Below are 18,147 nucleotides of genomic sequence, written 5' to 3' on the forward strand. Positions count from 1 at the left end.
CTCTCAGGAACGCGGTGGAATTGTTGGAGCTGTCGGGATTGCCTTCAAATGTTCCTTTTGAGTGAGAAGAAAATCAGAACTTGATTTTCAGCAGCGATATAGATCCATGAGAAACAGCTGCTTATATGATTATTAATGGCTGTTTATATGAGGGTTAATTACACTGTTAAACATGACAGGAGTTGTGCAGCTTCTGCTGAAGGGTTTGTGAGGGCAGCTGTAGGTCTGAACAAATCAATGTTCTTGGAGCTTTTACTGCAACCAACAATGCCAATTTACCAATTTACCTTGTGCAAAGAAAGAACATTTTAATTTCTTAGTAGTTAATTTTTTATTTTTTTTTTTTACACGAAGAATATTTCAACTTTTTTCCGCTGAAGGGACAGAAACGTAAGCACTGGGCTTTGTTGGTTTCTGCTGCTGGTCTTGAACTGCACGGCGCAGATTTTGATTCACGGACGAGGGGGGGCGACAAATCAAAATACTAGTTTGTGTTTTTTTAACGGAAGCGGTGAGAATGGTGCAGAAATGCTGTCTGACAGCAGCTCCCGGAGCACCGGGGACACTGCGGGGGACACCGGGCCGGCTCCCCTCAGGGGACGCGTCACGTGACCGCGGGGGGTCGCCGCGCGCCAGCAGGGGCGGGGCCGCGCTCGCTGTCACGTGACTCCACCCAGACTGCGCTGCTGACACGCGGACGGGCGTGGTTTGTGACGTCAAATTATGGGCGTGGCTATGAGCGGGAGCCGCCTGTTACGCACGTTGCGTCAGGGAAGGGGCGTGGTCAATCGGGGTGGGCGGTGCCGGTGACGCAGCCACCCGGGGAGGGGCGTGGCCGAGCGCGCGCCCCTCCGGTGTGGCGGGGTGGGCGTGGCCGCCGTGACGCAGTTCCGGTTCCGGTGCCCGTCGCGGTGGCGGTGCAGCTGCGGCCGCCGCGTCCCTCCGGGCCTGCGCCGGCTCCCCCCGCACAGGTACCGCGACCCGGCCCCGCCGCCAGCACGGGCCCTGCGCCGCCGCGGGGAGCGCGGGAGGGCAGGGGGGCTGCGGCCGGGGAGCCGCCGGGCCGCGCCTCAGGCATCCCGGAGGTGCCGCCCCGCCTGCGGGGGGCGGGCGGTGCTGCTCCCTGCAGAGCACCGGGGGTCGCTCGTGGCGGGGCTTGGTGGCTCTGTGGCGCTGGTGGCGGCGCTGTCTTGGCTGGGTTAAACATTTGTTCGGGTTTTTTTTGTGTTTTGTGGTCGTAGTTTATTAATGAGCACCTCAATGAGCGTGGATTGCATATAAGTGATTTTCACTTAAAGCATCCTCTCTAAAGAAGGGCTTGGGAAATCCTGTTTTTCAGAGTTGAGGAGAAGTTGGTTTATCAAATTTTAACGTGTTTAAGGCAGCTGGTTTACAGGGGAGGGCCAGCACTGTGTGGTATCAGTGCTGCTCGCCTGACAGGTTTTGTTTCTGACAGAAAACTTGTTTTCAGGTGAATTCCGTGGAAAACGGTGCTGATCTCATGGTGCTCAGCATTATTGGCAGTGATGTAAGAACAAAACTAGCTGCTTTGTCTTTTGGAAACCAAAATGACACGCCCTGAAACTGCCCTTCCCGAGACCTGTGGAGATCAGGGGCTGAAGGAAAAATTTGTGGTGAATATCAGGCCAGTCCTGGAAAGCATTTTGGGTGTTCTTGAACTTGAGTTCATTCAAATGCATTTTAGTAGTGCCAGTTGAAAATCCTGAAAAGCAGTTTTCCTGGGAAAGAGCCTCTGCCAAGGAACAGAAGGTGTCTGGGTTTGTGTCAGAGGTGGGTTTGCAGCTGGAATGTGACCCGTGGGTTTGGTGTTTTATTTGGGGATGACACACCAAAACCCTGTTTGATAGTCACTCTTTATAGTGAGTGTGCTTATTTCATCCAAAGCAATTAAGCTGATAATGCTTGAGAGGAGAACAGAGCTGCCCAGGAAATCTGTGGCTGCCCCATCTCTGGAATTGTTCCAGGCCAGGTTGGACAGGGCTTGGAGCAGCCTGGGACAGTGGCAGGTGTCCCTGCCATGGCAGGGGATGGAATGAGATGAGCTTTAAGGTCCCTTCCTACCCAAACCGTTCTGGGATTCTGTGATGTGAGGCTCTCTTGCAGCTCTCGAGATAATTTAGAGGCAACTCTGAAAGATCACTTTTAATCATTCCAAACCACTGGATAATAGATCTTTTTCAGGATTCCAAGGGCTGGGTGGTGTGGACAGGAGGGATCTTTGACAGGGGAGGCTCTCTGTTGTGCCCTGACTTTGTGTCACAGCTGGCACACAAAACAAGGCACCTCCTTGTGCTCTGTGCCTGCTGGGTGTGGGGGACAGATGGGCTGGGTTTGGGGAGCAGATGAAGGGATCAGCTCTGGGCTTGGTGGGGAGGCAGCTGTGAAATTGAGTGGCCTGACGAGGGTGAAGAGCTGGCACAGATTGCAGATCCTTTCTGGCTTTGTGTTTTACAGCTCTTGGAAACTGCCAGGACCTCTGTTTTGAAGAATTAATTTTCTTTTTGGTAGTTGGCAATTTACAGTAAATGTCACAATTTGGTCGTCTATCTTAATGACATCTGTCCTGAAAATCTGAAAACTGACTTTGTAATTTATTTCATTAATAACAGACAGGGAAAGAGGCAGAAATATCCCAAACCTCTCATAGCCATTGATGACAGAGCTGTTGGTTTAGTTTGTCAGTTAACTTTATTCTCCCAATGGAGAAACACCCAGGGCACACCAAATTATTTTGTGCTGTGTGAGCACTGGGGAGGCTTTAAAGATGGGGAAAGGGCCAGAGGAGGCCACCAAGATGATCAGAGAGCTGCAGCAGCTCTCCTGTGAGCAAAGGCTGAGAGTGGTGGGATGGTTCATCTTGGAGAAGAGAAGGCTGATCTAGTTGTGGCCTTCCACTACCTGAAGAGAGTCTGCAAGGAAGGTGGAGAGGGGCTGATAAAAGAGCATGGAGTGACAGAGCAAGGGGGAATGGCTTCCCACTGCCACTTTCTTCCAGGGAAGGAATTCTTCCCTGTGAGGGTGGGGAGGCCCTGGGGTGCCAGAGAAGCTGTGGCTGCCCCATCCCTGGAAGTGGATCTAGTGGAGGAAGATGTCCCTGCCCATGGCAGGGAGTGGAACAAGCTGAGCTTTAAAGTCTCTTCCAACCCAAACCATTCTGGGATTCTTTAAAGGCTCTGAAGTGTTGATATTTAACGCCTGAATCTGCAGAAATTTGCATATTTTAGAAAACATTTAGAAGCCGTCAAAGACTTGGTGTCTCTTCCATTTTCTCCTTGTGCTATGTTGGGTAGTTACACTTATGTGGGCAGAAATCCTGTTGTGGATGAGGTTATGCTGGTAGGAATTAGTCATGTTAGAGTGACAAAGGAACCTCTCTGCCGAGGCAGCCGTGCCACCCTGTGGAAATGCAGCACAGCCTGTTGCATAGCCAGCAAACCTTTTTCTGTGTTTGAAAGATGATCTTGGAGACAGGAACTAAATCTGGCACATCAAGTGTTGGGAAAATGTCATACAACTCAAAAAAAAAAAAAAAAAGGAAAGCAGTTGATGCTTGGTTTTGGGTAAGGAAGAAAAAATGCTTTGGACAGCTCTTGCTAACGAGGGTCTGTAAGGACTGATGGTGGATTAAAGCCAGGAAAGGCCAAAGCATGGGAAAAATTGCTACTACATCATAGTTTCAGTGAGATGGATGCAATCCAAGAGGGTTTAGAGCTGAAAAAACCAGCGTGGAGCTGGTTTGTTGTGGAAGCTGTTTAGTAGGACGGATTTAGCACGGCACACGTAGCACCACGCTCCCAGAAACAGGCGTTCCACAGACCTGAGAGTCACCACTTGGTTGTGAAGGCTGCTGGAAGAGCTCTGCTGCCAGAACTGGGTTGGATTTGTGCTTCCCAGCCTTCCTCTCTTCCCAGTGCAGCCTCACCCATCTCACCTGCCTGCTGGTACCTTTTGGGAGCAGCTCAGGGATATCCAGGCGGCCTGAAGGTTTTGCAGGGTATAATTCCTGGGCAGGTGCAGTGAAGTCCTTCCTGCCTCTCATGGCTCTTCAGGATAAAGGGTGAGAGGGATGCAGATCCTGGCAGCTTTTTTTTGCAGGCATTGATCATCTCTGTCCATCCCTCTCTCCAGTTTCGTGCCTCTGGCTGTTTGTGTGCTCTGAGGTGGTGCCCTGAGCAGCAGAGCTGGAGCTGGCAGGCTCTGGCCTTCTGGAAAGCCAGAGATGTTTCCAGGGGCGTTGGCCTTGGGAAAACAAAGGGAATTTTATCTCACAGTGGATGCAAGCAGGACTTCACTTTGAGTGCTGCCAGCTCTGTTGTCTTTCTGCTCCCTGCCAAATGACTTTAACTCCTGAACCCCCCTTCCATTTGCTCTTTCTTCCATTTGCTCTTTCTTCATCCCAACTGCAGGGAGGATAATTTGGAGTAGAGTTTAAATGTGGCAGAATGAATGTCTGTTCCATGAATGGGTTTCTCTCTGCTGAAATCAGAGCTTGTGCACCAGGAAAGCTTCAAGAGATAATTGGTTAATTCAGGAGTCCATGGGTTAATTCTGATGACTCTAAAAATCCCATTCAGTGTGGGGTTTTTCTTCTAAAATCTTGAGCCCATGTGTGACCAGGAGGGACTTTAAAATTTAGTTACTTGGAGGTCTTCTGTCTGACACTGTCTCTGAGTTTAATTAGTGAGCATGTGAATGCCTTGGGCAATAATTGTAATAATATAATTGATATTCCTGTAAGGTTTTGACTGGAATTCTTTAGCTAGTGTTGAACAACCTGAATGGAATATAGATTGCAGGTTTAAGTACAGATGAGTTCATATGTTGTCTGAATGTTAAGGGTAATTTCAGTTTCTTTTTTACAAAATGAAGGTAGCAGTACCCAGATTAAATGTCTGTTTTTTAAACATCCCTGAAATAGGCCATCCTGTCTGCAAGAGGATCCTTGACATGCTTGGCATGGGCTCAGTTATCCCAAATGTTGCCAACAAATGTTGCTCTTGTGTGCTTGCCAAAGTAAAAAAGCCACTAAATCTCATTATAAGCTATGCTTAACTACTTTTTTTTTTTCCATAAATCATGCAGCAGAATTGTTCCCTTCATTTTCATGGCACAGAAATATTTGGGAATGATCTCCTAACAAATATTGGGGATATTAGTTGATATTTGGGAAGCAGACCTGTTTTAACAGTGTTCACCCACTGCTTGACTTGAATTTACTCCTCTCTGACACTTTTGTGACAGATCACAAGATTTTCTTCTGAGTTCTCCTTTAGTTTCATTGCTTCTCTTCCTTCTCTCCCTCGCAGCAAATGTTCCAACTTCTTCTGTGGACTTTTTTCAATCTGTTACAGATCTGGTTTTCAGTTGGTCTTATCCCATCTTTCCATCTGCCTAAAGAAATGAGGATTCTCTTTACCTGGTTTGGGGGTGTTTTTTAATAACCTGATTATGATGAAGATTATTATGATGATGATGATGATGATGATGATGATGATGATGATGATGATGATGATGATGATGATGATTATTATTATTATTATTATTATTATTATTATTATTATTAGTGCACTTATGTAGATTTATTTTACTTGTCTGTATATTAATGATTGTTTTCCTTTATTTTTGGGGTTATGTTAAATAGCTTCTCTGACCATGGAGGTAAATTGATCTATGGTACCACCAAAGAGCACCTGCCAACTTATTAAGTGTGGTTAATTGCGAAAATTAATTACTGCTTAGCAGAAGAGGTATTTCTTGAAGAGAAATTGAGTTTCTGGTAGATATATCTCAGACAGCTGAGGTGTTAATAGCAGGGGCAGAAATCACTTCCCTGATGTAGTTCAGTTGGTTTCTCAATTTTAAACAAATAGTTCTTGGTCTGAGCATGTTCCTCATCTGAAACAGAGTCCTTACTTGAAAGAACTGCTGCTGTTATAAATTAATACTGGAGTTTTAACCAACCTTTGTATTCGTGCAATTAGGCACTGAGGTCCATCAAATTTGTAGGTACATATTTCTTAAAAGGTTTATTTAAACTGTTAGGTGTTGCATGAAAGGTTTATTTAAATTACAAGGTATTTCTTGAAAGGTTTATTTAAATTACAAGGTATTTCTTAAAAGGGTTATTTAAATTATTAGGTGTAACTTGAAAAGTTCACTGTGTTTCCACAGAGGTCTGGGTTGTTCCATGTGGTCATAAATAATTTGGGGAATGAGATGAGCAGTGTCTTGTTGATACAAAGCCATTCAGGAAAGTAAGGATTAGGTAATAAATTGGCAGAAATAATTCAATGGCAATAAATCTGCTGTGATTCAGAGTAGATAAATGTAGAGTGGTGCATATAATTTCACATATAAAATGCTGGGCTGACCCTTGACACTGAGGAGTGAATTATTGCCACAGAAGTGTCAGTTCCATAGGGATCTAAAAGCAGATGAAAAATTAAGAAGTATTAGGAAGGAAATAGAAGACAAACCAGAGCATAATTATGATACTGTATAAATCAATGCTTATCCCACATCTTCAATTCTCTGTGGTTCTTTCTTGTCATTCATCCCAAAAGATACAAAAGAGTTGGAAAAGCCTTGAATTGAAGTGGGGAGAATAATCAAAGGTAGGAAGAGCTGCTGCACAGGGGTCAGGGGAGCTCAGCCTGGAGAAGGCAGAGCTGAAAGAAAATGGTAAAAATCTGTAGGATCATGATCAGCATGGGCAGGGTGGATAAGAATAGATCTGCTGGTTTCCTCAGCTGCAAGAACGGAGGAGCAACAAGTGAAAGTAGTAAAATCCAGGTTTAGAACAAAAAAAGGAGGTGGCTTTTGTGCAACAAATAGCAGCCTGGGGAGTTCCTTGCCAGTGGGTGTTGTAGGAACAACTCTGAAGAGGGCAAATGAGACATCCCCTCATCTAAGTGAGGAAAAGGAATGATTTGAGGGTTATTGTTCCATGGAAATTGCCTACAGCTTAGGAGGTGTCTGAGCTTGGAATCACTGAAGTGTTGGGGTGGCATTCCTGTTCTCATTCTTCTCTCCTGGTCACTGTTAGGATAAAATGGGATGCTGAGCTAAATGGGCCCTTGGCTGATCCAGAACTGCCCTGACATCAGGAGATTTTGTAGATAGTAACAAACTTACAGCTTCAGAGAAGATTGTACAAATAATATAATGTAAATAATGTGGATATATATTAATCTAATATAAACCTATTTGGTCTGGGCTTTTTGTACAAACCTCCATCTCTGAGACCATTCTCTGTCTTAGTAGCCAAGGGGAATTGGATTGTGTTTTGTGGGAACCAACTCTGCAGTAGTATTTGTACTCTTGACTTGCATTTTACATTTTTTCTTCTCTTACATTCCTTTCTGGCTCCTTCACTCTCCCCTAAAAGTTTCTGACTGCTCTTGGTCATCTTTTTAACAGTTCCTCACCTCTGGTTATTTGTTAATATGGCTCATTGGTCCCTGTTTTTGGATGCCTATATTTTTTGGCAGTGTGGAGAGGTTGGAAGTTGGATGTGTATTAGTGACACCTCTGGCCAGTTGCTGCAGTTGGTGAATGTAAACAAGAGCATCCTCTGCCTGTGGTGTTATTATTTATTCTGAAATAATTGAAGGATAAACCCATCAGCAAGCTATAGTTCTTTTTATTTTTGGCAATAAGATCCTTGTGGGGATTCCAGCTCTGAGGTCCCCAACATCAGAAGGACATGGACCCATTGGGACAAGTCCAGAGGAGGCCACAGAGCTGCTGCAAGGGCTGGGGCCCCTCTGCTCTGGGGCCAGGCTGGGAGAGCTGGGGGTGCTCACCTGGACAGGAGAAGGCTCCAGGGAGAGCTCAGAGACTAAAGGGGCTCCAGGAGAGCTGGAGAGGGACTGGGGACAAGGGATGGAGGGACAGGACACAGGGAATGGCTTCACTGCCAGAGGGCAGGGAGGGGTGGGAGATTGGGAAGGATTTTGAGAGTGATGAGGCCCTGGCACAGAGCACCCAGAGAAGCTGTGGCTGCCCCTGGATCCCTGGAATGTCCAAGGTCAGCTTGGATGGGGTTGGGGCAGCCTGGGCTAGTGGAAGGTGTCCCTGCCCACATCAGGGGGTTGTAACTAAGTGTTCTTTAGTGTCCCTTCCAACCCAAACCATTCTATGATTCTCTGATTTAATCATGTTTTGGTTTAGAGGCATTGACTTCAGCCTCAAGACTCCTGCTATACCTTTTCCAAATCCAATTTCCAAGTTTAGAAAACACCTGGAATCATTCCCAGGCATCCCTGCCTGGGCAGGCTCCATATGCTCCATATGAATGCTTAAAATATTTTTTCCAATTGCAGTGTGACCCATTTACACCCTGTGTCACACCTGTTTGAGAGGAGGCAGGTAGGGGCTCAGGACTTTCCTTTTCATGGCAACTTTATCCAGATAAAGGTGTGAGCACAGGGAGGCAGCTGGGACAGCAATAAATCCAGGGCTAAAACACAAAGAGTAAATTTATTCTCACTAACTGGGGATCCCCAAAGCAGCACCTGGCACAGGTGTCCCAGCAGCCCTGGGCACTGATCACCCTGATCTGAGCTCCAGGAGCTGCTGTGAGCCACAGGCACTGGAACCAAGGCACCAGGAGGTGCTGCTGGTTCAGCACCTGCTGTGCTCCAAATGAGACAAATGTAGATGTCTCATGAAGTCTTGCTTAAAAATACCTTTATTATTTTCAACAAATTTCACTTTATCTTACCTTACTTTTCAGCACAATGTCTGGAACTGATGATTTTTCGGTAAGTAACAGTTTTTCTTTCCTGAAGATCAGCCAGTTGTGTTGATTATTCCAAAAGCTGACATAGTTTTTTTGAAGGAAAAGGGGAGCTGACAGCTGAGAGATTCCCTCTGTGTGTCTCAGTGTGGTGTTTTCCTTTTGGGTAGATGTAGCAATCTCTGGACTAAACATCGGAAGCTGCTGGGTGCCTCGTGGGTTCTATCAAAGGAGCTGTGCTCTCATGGCATCAGGATAGTTGTAATGGAAATGTAGGAAAATGTTTGCAGGTTTGTGCTGCAATTGCCTGTTGTTCTGTGTGGTGGGTCGCCTTTTATCTCTGGCTCTTTAACTGCGGCCTGTCAGTGCTGCCTTAGTGCTGGGAGCTGCACACGAATGAATGTAACGATCTGTGTGCAGCCCCGGGAGCTGTGCCCACGTGCTGGGGGATGTCTGCAGTTCTGCCGGCCGCGCTCCCTTCTCACCGCCGCTTTGTCTTTCAGTTGGCAGATGCTTTACCAGACCAATCGCCTGCTAAAACCTCCAAAGTGAGCAGCAGCAAGCCTGGCCAGCAGCCCGGGCAGCCTCCGCAGGGCTGGCCGGCTTCCAACCCTTGGAATAACCCCAGCGCCCCCCCTATGACTCCGACCGGACTGCCACCGAACACCTCGGCTTCCAGCGTGCCCTTCGGACCTCCTCCCACGGGAATGTATCCTTCAATGCCCCCGGGACCGCCTGCTCCATTTCCTCCTCCTCCTACTGGACCCTCCTGCCCTCCTCCTGGTGGTCCATATCCACCCCCAACTGTGCCAGGTCCTGTCCCTCCAGGGCAGTACCCTCCACCAAATATGCCCTTTCCAGAGCTTCCACGACCTTACGGAGGTCCAACAGAGCCAGCTGCACCTCCTGCTCCTGTTGGGCCATGGGGATCCATGCCCTCTGGAGCATGGGGACCAACAATGGGAGGGCAGTATCCTGCTCCCAGCATGCCATATCCACCCCCAGGGCCATATTCCGCTCCTACCCAGACTCCGGGGGCTGCGCCGACAGTACCGTGGGGTACGGTCCCGCCCGGAACGTGGGGACCGTCACCGCCCGGCCCCTTCCCTCCACCCACAGGATCATATCCAGCTCCAGGACTATATCCTACGCCCCCTAATCCTTTTCAAGTGCCATCTGGTCCTGCTGGTGCTCCATCAATGCCTGGTGGTCCCCATGTGAGTATTTCGTTTTGGTCTCAAATTACTCTAAAGGGTTTCGCTTTTAAAGTGGGGAAATTGAGTAGTAAAAGCTGTTAGTGCAGGTAAGGAGTTTCAGCACACCTGTTTTATTCTTCACAGCAACTTGTTACATATTAAATATACTAGGGGAAATATAGTTACACATTCTAGTGTCAATATATACTAGAACTGCTAAATTATGTTAAATTGGAGCATTATAATGGTCTTCCACTGCTTGGAAAGACTAAAAGCCAAAAAAGGGGGGAAGGCATTGTAATAATTCTGAAAGAGAAAATATTCTCATCTCTTAAATCTAGAGAGATTACTGATAGAGCAGTAGGGAGAGAATAACAAAATATAAGGATGAATTTGTGGTTAATTAACAATATTTGTAATTGTGAGTGAACTGCTGTATGAAAAGCTTATATTGACCATAATTTCTTGTCTCTTGCAGCCTTACCGCTGAATACATTCTGGGCAACAAGATACTGTAGTTTTCCACCTTCATCCACTACTTACAGAGATTTTTACAGTTTTTGTTTCAGTAATGTATGGGGCTATGAAGAATATTGCCTCTTGTATGTGCATTTGAGGTATGAAGGAGCAGTTTACATCAATTTACCTTGCTCATGTGCTGGCATAATTATTTGGTTTAATCAAGTGAAATACAAAGAGAAGAAATCAACTAACACAACTGTGGTTCTTATGTTGGCAAGTATTCCTTGGAAAAACAGGAGTTGCCATGTAAGGATTATAAAGAATCAGGCCCATGGAATTGAAAAAAGTTAATTCTTAAATTTCCATTAATGCTTTAAGTCTCGCTGCCAGACTCCTGCTGGTCATTGAACAGATGGATAGTCATATTTTGTCTATTTTCAGGTTATTCTAAAAAGTCAATAGAGAAAGTGTTTCAACATTTTAGCCAAGAAACCTAATTTTTGAACGTGCTACAGTAATTCAAACTAACAAGACAGAGCATGTGAACTCGAAGGTTTTCTCAGCATTTTGTACATACTCAAACCAATTGCTCGGTCTGGGACTACGGAGGAGAAGAGCCACGTTTGGAATCCTTGGTGTGACTTGTCAGCACACTGTTGGTGTTCACAAACAGGCATTCCTGTGCAAGTGAAATAACCTGGATGTGCAGTTAACTTTGAATCAGCAAAATGTGAGTTTTATGCATGCAAATGAGGACATCCCGTTGCCAGTTCTCATTCTGTGGTGGTTGGAAGTTTGGCTTGGTCTGTGTAAAGAGAAACTGATCCCCACGTAGGTACTTCCCTATTTCTGACCTGGGTTCTAGTCATTTCAAATTTGACTTGGCTGGGTTGTGTAAACCTGGCAGACTTTTTCAGAGTCCCTGGAAACTGAACTTGAGCTTAAAACCCAACCTGAGCATTCCCTTCCCAGCAGTTTTTGGCACAGCCGTGTCAGGACAGAGATCTCGTTGCCGCGGTTGGGCTCGAGGGGGTCCCGTTTGCTGTCCCTGGGAGCAGCCCCCTGTGCCCAGCTGGGTGTCTGCATACCTCACAGAGTAGGTGGAATTTGGGAGAAAATGAATGTCAGGAAGCCTGTGCACTGCTGTGCAGCTGCCTCTCCCAGGGGGCACTGCCCTGAGTTTTTGTGTTCTTGCCATACCTGTGCCAAGCACGTCCGAGGGGTTTGCGGGGACACAGCCGCGTCTCTCGGTGGTACTTCATGGCCTACACTTGGACCAGTTTGTTTCCTCCCCAGCTGGGGATCTCCTAGCTTAGCCTCTGTGGGTAGAATTAGGAACAGATTTTGCTTCACATGGTAGCTCATTAGGGAGTCTTTGTATCATGGAACTGTGAACACGAGTTAATTCTCTTCCAGTACGTTTGTGGCTTCCTGCATGTGTGTGATGGACACTCTGAAAGCACATGGGGTGACCTGCTGGTGATGCTCCTTGGCAGTCACAGCCTTTATGGCAAAGTCCTACAATGTTTTTGCAGGAGAAAGCAGCCAGCTAAACTGTGGGTGCTTCAATCCAACATCATGAAAGCTGATAGCAAAGGAATGTCTATTTTTTGTTTTAGGAAGACAGTACTGGAGCTGAACAAAAATACTTTAACATTTCAACTTAAACCCCAGCAACTTAACCCTTGGATTAAGAACCAAAAGTGCAAGTCTTCACTAACCTTAAAAAAACCCCCAAGCAGACTTGGCAAGACTAATTAAAAATTAACATAAGCAACATTGACTGCATTTGCTCAAGTGCTTTTTTGATACCTGCAGCCTTAGACTGTAAATCATTGTAATGAAAAAAAACCATTTATTCCAAATGAATGGATCATGCAGTAGCAGCACTCCAGTTGGAATTGCACTGGCCATATGTCTCTGCAGGGAATGGGAAGAGGTAGGAAAGGATAAAGCAAAAGTAGCAAGTAATGATTTTTGGAAAGGGGTTTTGTAAAAGTAACTAGACTTCTAGGTTCTTCCTGAAATAGGCAGGATTTATTACTGGAACATTTAGGCTAAAATTCAATATATATGGGATGTTTTTCAATGTATATTCGTATTTCTTGAGGTCATGAAAACTGTTTCATAACCCCTTTGTTTTTGTGAGCAGAGTTCTTTGCATAGCAGTGAAAAGGGTATTCCTGTTAATCTATTGTGTAAAAACTCAAGGTGTCACTATATACCGTGTAGTAACTTTATCACATGTTATGTCAAGTGTGAGCAACTTCTGGCCTGAAGCTTTTGCAATGGAATTTGTACATTTCTATGCATCATTTTGAGTTCAATTGCTGAGGAGTTCGTTTTTGACTTGTGCTTTGAGGTTGACATACTGCATTTGTTTACAATACGAAATATAAGCAATCACATCTTTAAAGTATAGATTATCACCTGCTGCTGTATTTTCTTTAGATGAAACAAATATTGCTGTATGATAGTGAGAAGCTATAAATACAGGATTTGATATTTTTTTGAAAATGCTGTCACTTTTGTATAAGATTAGACATTAAACGTATTTTCAAGACTGTTGTGTTCACTGTTTTTCAATTCCTGCTTTTGACATGCCTGTGTAGACTTTTGCCTTGAATGAATAGTAAAAATAGGACATCCTTGATTTGCAAAGCCTGAATATAAAATCAGAATTACTTGACTTCTGTGAGTGTTTTTCCTCTTCCTTTTGTGATATTTGCAGCCTGTACATGAGGGATATTAAATGTGGATGCAACCATGGCTCTGGTGTAGCATGTCAGGTACTGCCTGTTCACAAATCCCTTGGTAATTAGGAAAGAAAACATCTGGGCTTGCTTGTTCCAGAGGAAGAATGGGACTGATTTTTACCTGTGAAGAGTTGTGTGTGTGTTTTCCCTGCCTCTGAACAATTCCTGTGCTGGATTGGCACACATGGATGTGGTAAGTGACCCCCAAACCACTGTTCTTACACACTGCATAAAGTGAATTACAGAAACTCCAGGGCTTGGCATCAGTGTGAGCTACTAAATTTGGGCATCACCTGAGGCTGCATTTTCATTTATTGGCTTGCAGAGCAGTTCACACTGAGCTGGCCAATGCTGCTGTCTTGGTTCACACCTTCACCCTCCAGGGAAGGTAAAAATGGCAGCAGTGAACAGGAAAGACTAGAAACAAAATTATTTATCCACTTCATGGCTTGAGAAAAGCTCTTTTTAGGCCATGGTCCAAAAATAACCCTTACATCTGTTAATAGAGCAGTGCAGTGTGGGGACAGTGCTTTATCCTGACTCTTCAGCTGTGCCATTGTCCCTTCCTCTGGAATTCTCAAATGAATTCTGTCTGCAGCTCCTGAGCATCAGTTAAGACATGGCCATGCAGATCCAATTAGGTTAATTGCTGCCCTGCAGACCCAGAAATCTTCAGCTGAATATTTTTAGGGGAGCAGCTGAAGGAGCTGGGAGGGCTCAGCCTGGAGAAACGGAGGCTCAGGGGGGCCCTTGTGGCTCTGCACAACTCCCTGGGTGCAGCCAGACAGGGGCCAGGCTCTGCTCCCAGGGGACAAGGGACAGGGTGAGGGGGAATTACTTTAAACTGCACCAGGGGAGGTATAGATTGGATGTTAAAGGAAATTTCATCCTGCAAAGAATGGTCCTGCCCTGGCACAGCAGCCCAGGACAGTGGTGGAATCCCCATCTCTGTAGGGATTTAAAAGCTCTGTGGATGTGGCACTTGGGGACAGGGGTCAGTGGTGGCCTTGGCAGTGCTGGGGGAATGGTTGCACTTGATCTTAGAGATTTTCTCCAGCCTAGAGCCTTCAGTGGTGCTGCAGGTGAGTCCAGATCCATTGCTGTGCCCAGACACCAATGGATTCACTGCCCAGCCAGACCCAGGAGAGAGATGGTGATCCCAGAATGGTTTGGGTTGGAAGGAACCCTAAAACCCATCTGATTCCACCCCTGCTGTGGGCAGGGACCCTCCCACCTTGCTGGGAAGGGTGTCCTGAGCCTCTGCAGTGAGAGCCCTTTGGCATCTCTGGGAGGATGGAACATTCCACACATATTTTCATTAATATTGGTTGCCCTGTTTGTTAAGCTCAGAATTCCAGTTGTTAGAGGGCAATTCCATAAACCCAAACAACCTTTATTCCCCAGGCACTGGTGTCTGAGTGTCACTTGGGAAATGAACAACCACAGGTATCAGCTTTCACAAAGCTCCCAATGAATGCATCCACACAGCAGGAATAATTCCCAGTGTCCCACACTGGGCTCTGCTTACCCCAGACAGCTGTGGGAGGATCCCAAGTGGATTCAGAGCCAGCTGTGCCGTGGGTGGGTGTTTGTGCCATGCAGGGAGTGAGCTCTGCACCTGGGCTGTGCTCTGGGAGGGATCTGGCTCCACTGTGGCATTCTCCCCTGTTTCACTCACTGTTGGCCCAGTTTTCCCATTTCCAAGGTTGATGTAGTGGGATGAGCTATTATAACTTCTCTGCTCTCACAGGTCAGTGGAATGAGTTAACTAAAAATGCCAGCTGCTAACAGCCAGGGAATGTATTTTTGGTCACTCTTGCCTGCAGAATCTCTCAGGTTTTTTGAAGCTGTGGCTGCCCCATCTCTGGAATTGTCCAAGGCCAGGTTGGATGGGGCTTGGAGCACCCTGATTTCGTGGTAGGTGTCCCTGCCCATGGCAGGGGTAGAACTGGGTCATCTTTAAGGTCCCAAACCATTCTGGGATGCTGTGATTCTGTCTCAGAGATGCCCTGGTTGGTCAGGCTGTGCTGTGTGATGACAATGGGACTTTGTATCCCCTGAGCAGCAGATCAGGAGCTGAGATGGAGTTACAAGTTACACCCAGGTAAGTGAGGAGGGGTACTCAGTGTGGCTGTAGGAGCAGCTCTGCTCCCTGTTATCCCTTTCCAGAGTGAACCCTCCCTGCTAAATGAGAGACAGATAAAATCTCAGTGCCTGTGTTCCTGTCCTCTTCCCAACTTTCTCATGACAAGACAGGGAAGGGCCGTGTGGAGCAGCCCTTGGCACACCCCGGGTTTCATTTCAGGTCCTGCTGTCTGTGCAAGATCTTACCTGCTCTTGCACATTCATGTTCTTGTGATTAGGGGAGGGAACTCCTGTAGCAATTAACCCCTAAACTCCTGTATCAGCTCAGTCTTATTCCAGGTGAGAGCTAGGAACCTCCCAGTGTCCCTTCCCACCAGAATCACACATCTCTTAAGAAAATAGTGCTGATTTATGGCTGGCTAAAAGCAAATATAGAATTTACCCATTCTTGAAATCAAGTCAGAAGATGACAAAAGTCTGGAGTTCATTTGTGAATTTCTGGGCATGAATGGGGAATGGCATGAAGCTGTGCCAGGGAGGTTGAGGTTGGATATGAAGGTTCTTCCCCCAGAGGTGCTGGGCACGGGTTTTCTGTCAGGATACTCCCCTTTTCTGAGCTGTTAATGAAAAGTAACTGTGCTGTGCTGCCTTTTCAAAGGAATGCGCTTGATTTGCATGATGTGAAAACTTCACATCACAGCTCTTTGTGTGACAGAAATGGTTCAGAGTGATGCTTCCAATTCACCTGTGCTCCCTTCAGTTACAGGCAGCACCCTCCAGCACAGAGGAGGTGACAGAATATCGCAGTTTAAACTCATTTAAAATGGGGAAAGTTAATGTTTTAATACCCTGGTGCTGCTCTCACTGCTCTGAGCTCTGTACAGCCAGGGTTTGCTGGCACTCCTCAAGGAGACAGGGTTGTTTATCTTGAAAGTTTTTTAATTCAGGCACTTCAAAGTCTCATCAGCTTCTATGCCAGGCTTTCATTTCTGCATTTCTGCCTGGATTCTGTCCTGTTTTCCCCTCAGAAAGCAACACCACATAAACCTGGAATACTGGGGTGGTCACACTCATGGCTCTGTGCTGCCACTGTCACCATCCTTGTCTTGATGCTCCTCTCCTGGGGTTCTGCCCTGGCTGCCAGAGTAGGGAGCTGCTAAAAGGAGAGTGGGAGTGAAGTGACATCAAGAAAAACTGCTCTGAGTGGGTAAAAAAAAATAAAAATATCAGGTGTTGGAAAAACGAGCTTTTGAGTGTTGTGTAAAAGCCAAGCACGATGTGATCCCTCTGGATTTTGCTCTCAGTGCTGGAGGCTGCCCCTTCACCACCCTGCTCATCACCAGAGGGCTCTGCTGCTGCTCCACTTCCCCTGCAAAGCCTCCAGGAGAAGCAGCTCTGTCTGCTATTGATTATTTTTAACACTGAACTCGATAAAAAATTGGGGAAAACAACATTTTAGTGGCATATGGTGCTGCTGGGAGAGGTTGTTATAAGCTGCACCTTTGCACAAACATTGCACTGCCTGAGCTCTGGCTGCTGCAGGAAGAACAAACACAGGTTTAAATCTGAGCCCTGCTTAGTGCAAGGCTTCTTAGCAGAATGAATTTCTGTGCTCTGCAAAAATGCAGTGCAGGAAAGAAGGAAAGGGACTCCTCCAAAGCTCTTCCCTTTCCCTCTCCTCTGGTTTCCTGAGAAATGGCAAAAACCACACAGTGAAGTTGGATTTGATGATCCTAAAGGTGTTTCCCAACCTCAAAGATTCAGTGATTGCTGTGTGATAAAGTTGTTTAAACTCTTCAGAGTGGTTGGTATTGCTGTTTTAACTCTATATTATTAAAACTCTTCAGAGTGATTGGTACTGCTGCTTTAACTCTATATTATTAAAACTCTTCAGAGTGGTTGGTATTGAGGTTTTCTGGGTCAGGCTGGGCTGTCCTGCTCATGTTTTGTGCTCAGTGTGGTGTCACTCAGGGATTTTATTCTCCTTATGGAGCACCCATCCCAGAGACAAGGGGGGCTCTCCCTGCCCTCAGTGAGGGTTGCCATGAACTGATTAAATCCCTTCCTTCAGCACAGCACTGCTCCTCTCAGCTTTTTAGCCTGGAGTAGTTTCTGGAGGGGTTGGCTGGGCAAGCACAGAGGGTGGAAAAGCAAGAAAAGCACCAAAAAAAGCACCAAGGTCTTGGATTTGGATGGCAATGAGCCCATGGGGGTCTTTGGCCCCATGTGCACCAGCATTTGGGGTCACTGCAGGCATTTCTCCTGCAGTTATTTAATAATATTTGCATGAGGATGCTCCTTAAGGCCCCCTGGGCACCAGGCTGCAGAGGAGGGTGGAATTTCTCTGAAGCTCAAAGCCAGGGGGAGTTTGAGGACTTTTATAAAATCTTTGCTGACACAAATTGCTACAAGAGTCATTTAAAGCTTGAAAAGCAACTTATGCCTCAGATCTGAATGTCAGGCTCCAAGTGCTTCTCTTCTCCTCATCTTTAATAACATAAAAGCTTCAAACCTTAGCAGGTTTTGCTCATCTGCAGCCTCAGCATGAGAAGTTGGGTGAAGCTTTTTGGGGTGGACTTGCAGCTCTCCTGGGGAGGGGTCTGGGTGAGCTGCAGATTTGTGTTTTCCAGGAGGAGGAGGAGGAGGAAGATCCAAAGGCAGGAATTTTGCTTTGGTGCTTTATAAAAAGAATAAAAGGAGGATAAGGAGAGCAAGTCCAGACTTGCTGGTGCACATGAAGGTTGATGTGAGCAGCAGGGGTTGTGCTCCTTATCCACTGATTTTCCTTCCTTTGCCATCAAACTTGAGTTGCTGAAGTTCTCAGCCTCCCTCTTATGGCTGAGAAAAAACTCTCCTGAATTTTTTTTTCCCCAGTGCTGGGGCAAAG

The 18,147-nt window shown here is 46.3% G+C and overlaps 1 protein-coding gene across 1 annotated transcript; it reads left to right on the forward strand.

Moving 5' to 3' along the window:
- Window positions 1–880: 880 nt before the first annotated feature.
- Window positions 881–13,188, forward strand: MAPK1IP1L (mitogen-activated protein kinase 1 interacting protein 1 like). Its single transcript, XM_033063209.2, has 4 exons — window positions 881–971; window positions 8,759–8,786; window positions 9,265–9,978; window positions 10,436–13,188. The coding sequence occupies exons 2-4, from the start codon at window positions 8,763–8,765 to the stop codon at window positions 10,445–10,447; spliced, it is 750 nt and encodes a 249-aa protein (XP_032919100.1). The 5' UTR covers window positions 881–971; window positions 8,759–8,762; the 3' UTR covers window positions 10,448–13,188.
- The last annotated feature ends 4,959 nt before the right edge of the window (window positions 13,189–18,147 follow it).

Source organism: Catharus ustulatus, chromosome 6 (genome assembly GCF_009819885.2).
Source record: "Catharus ustulatus isolate bCatUst1 chromosome 6, bCatUst1.pri.v2, whole genome shotgun sequence".
Lineage (NCBI taxonomy): Eukaryota > Metazoa > Chordata > Aves > Passeriformes > Turdidae > Catharus > Catharus ustulatus.

Excerpts from the sequence above, each read along its gene's own strand:
- MAPK1IP1L (XM_033063209.2), top strand. The coding sequence starts at position 8,763 with ATGTCTGGAACTGATGATTTTTCG. Across the intron at positions 8,787-9,264 it reads CTGGAACTGATGATTTTTCG|TTGGCAGATGCTTTACCAGA; the intron begins GTAAGTAACAGT and ends TTTGTCTTTCAG.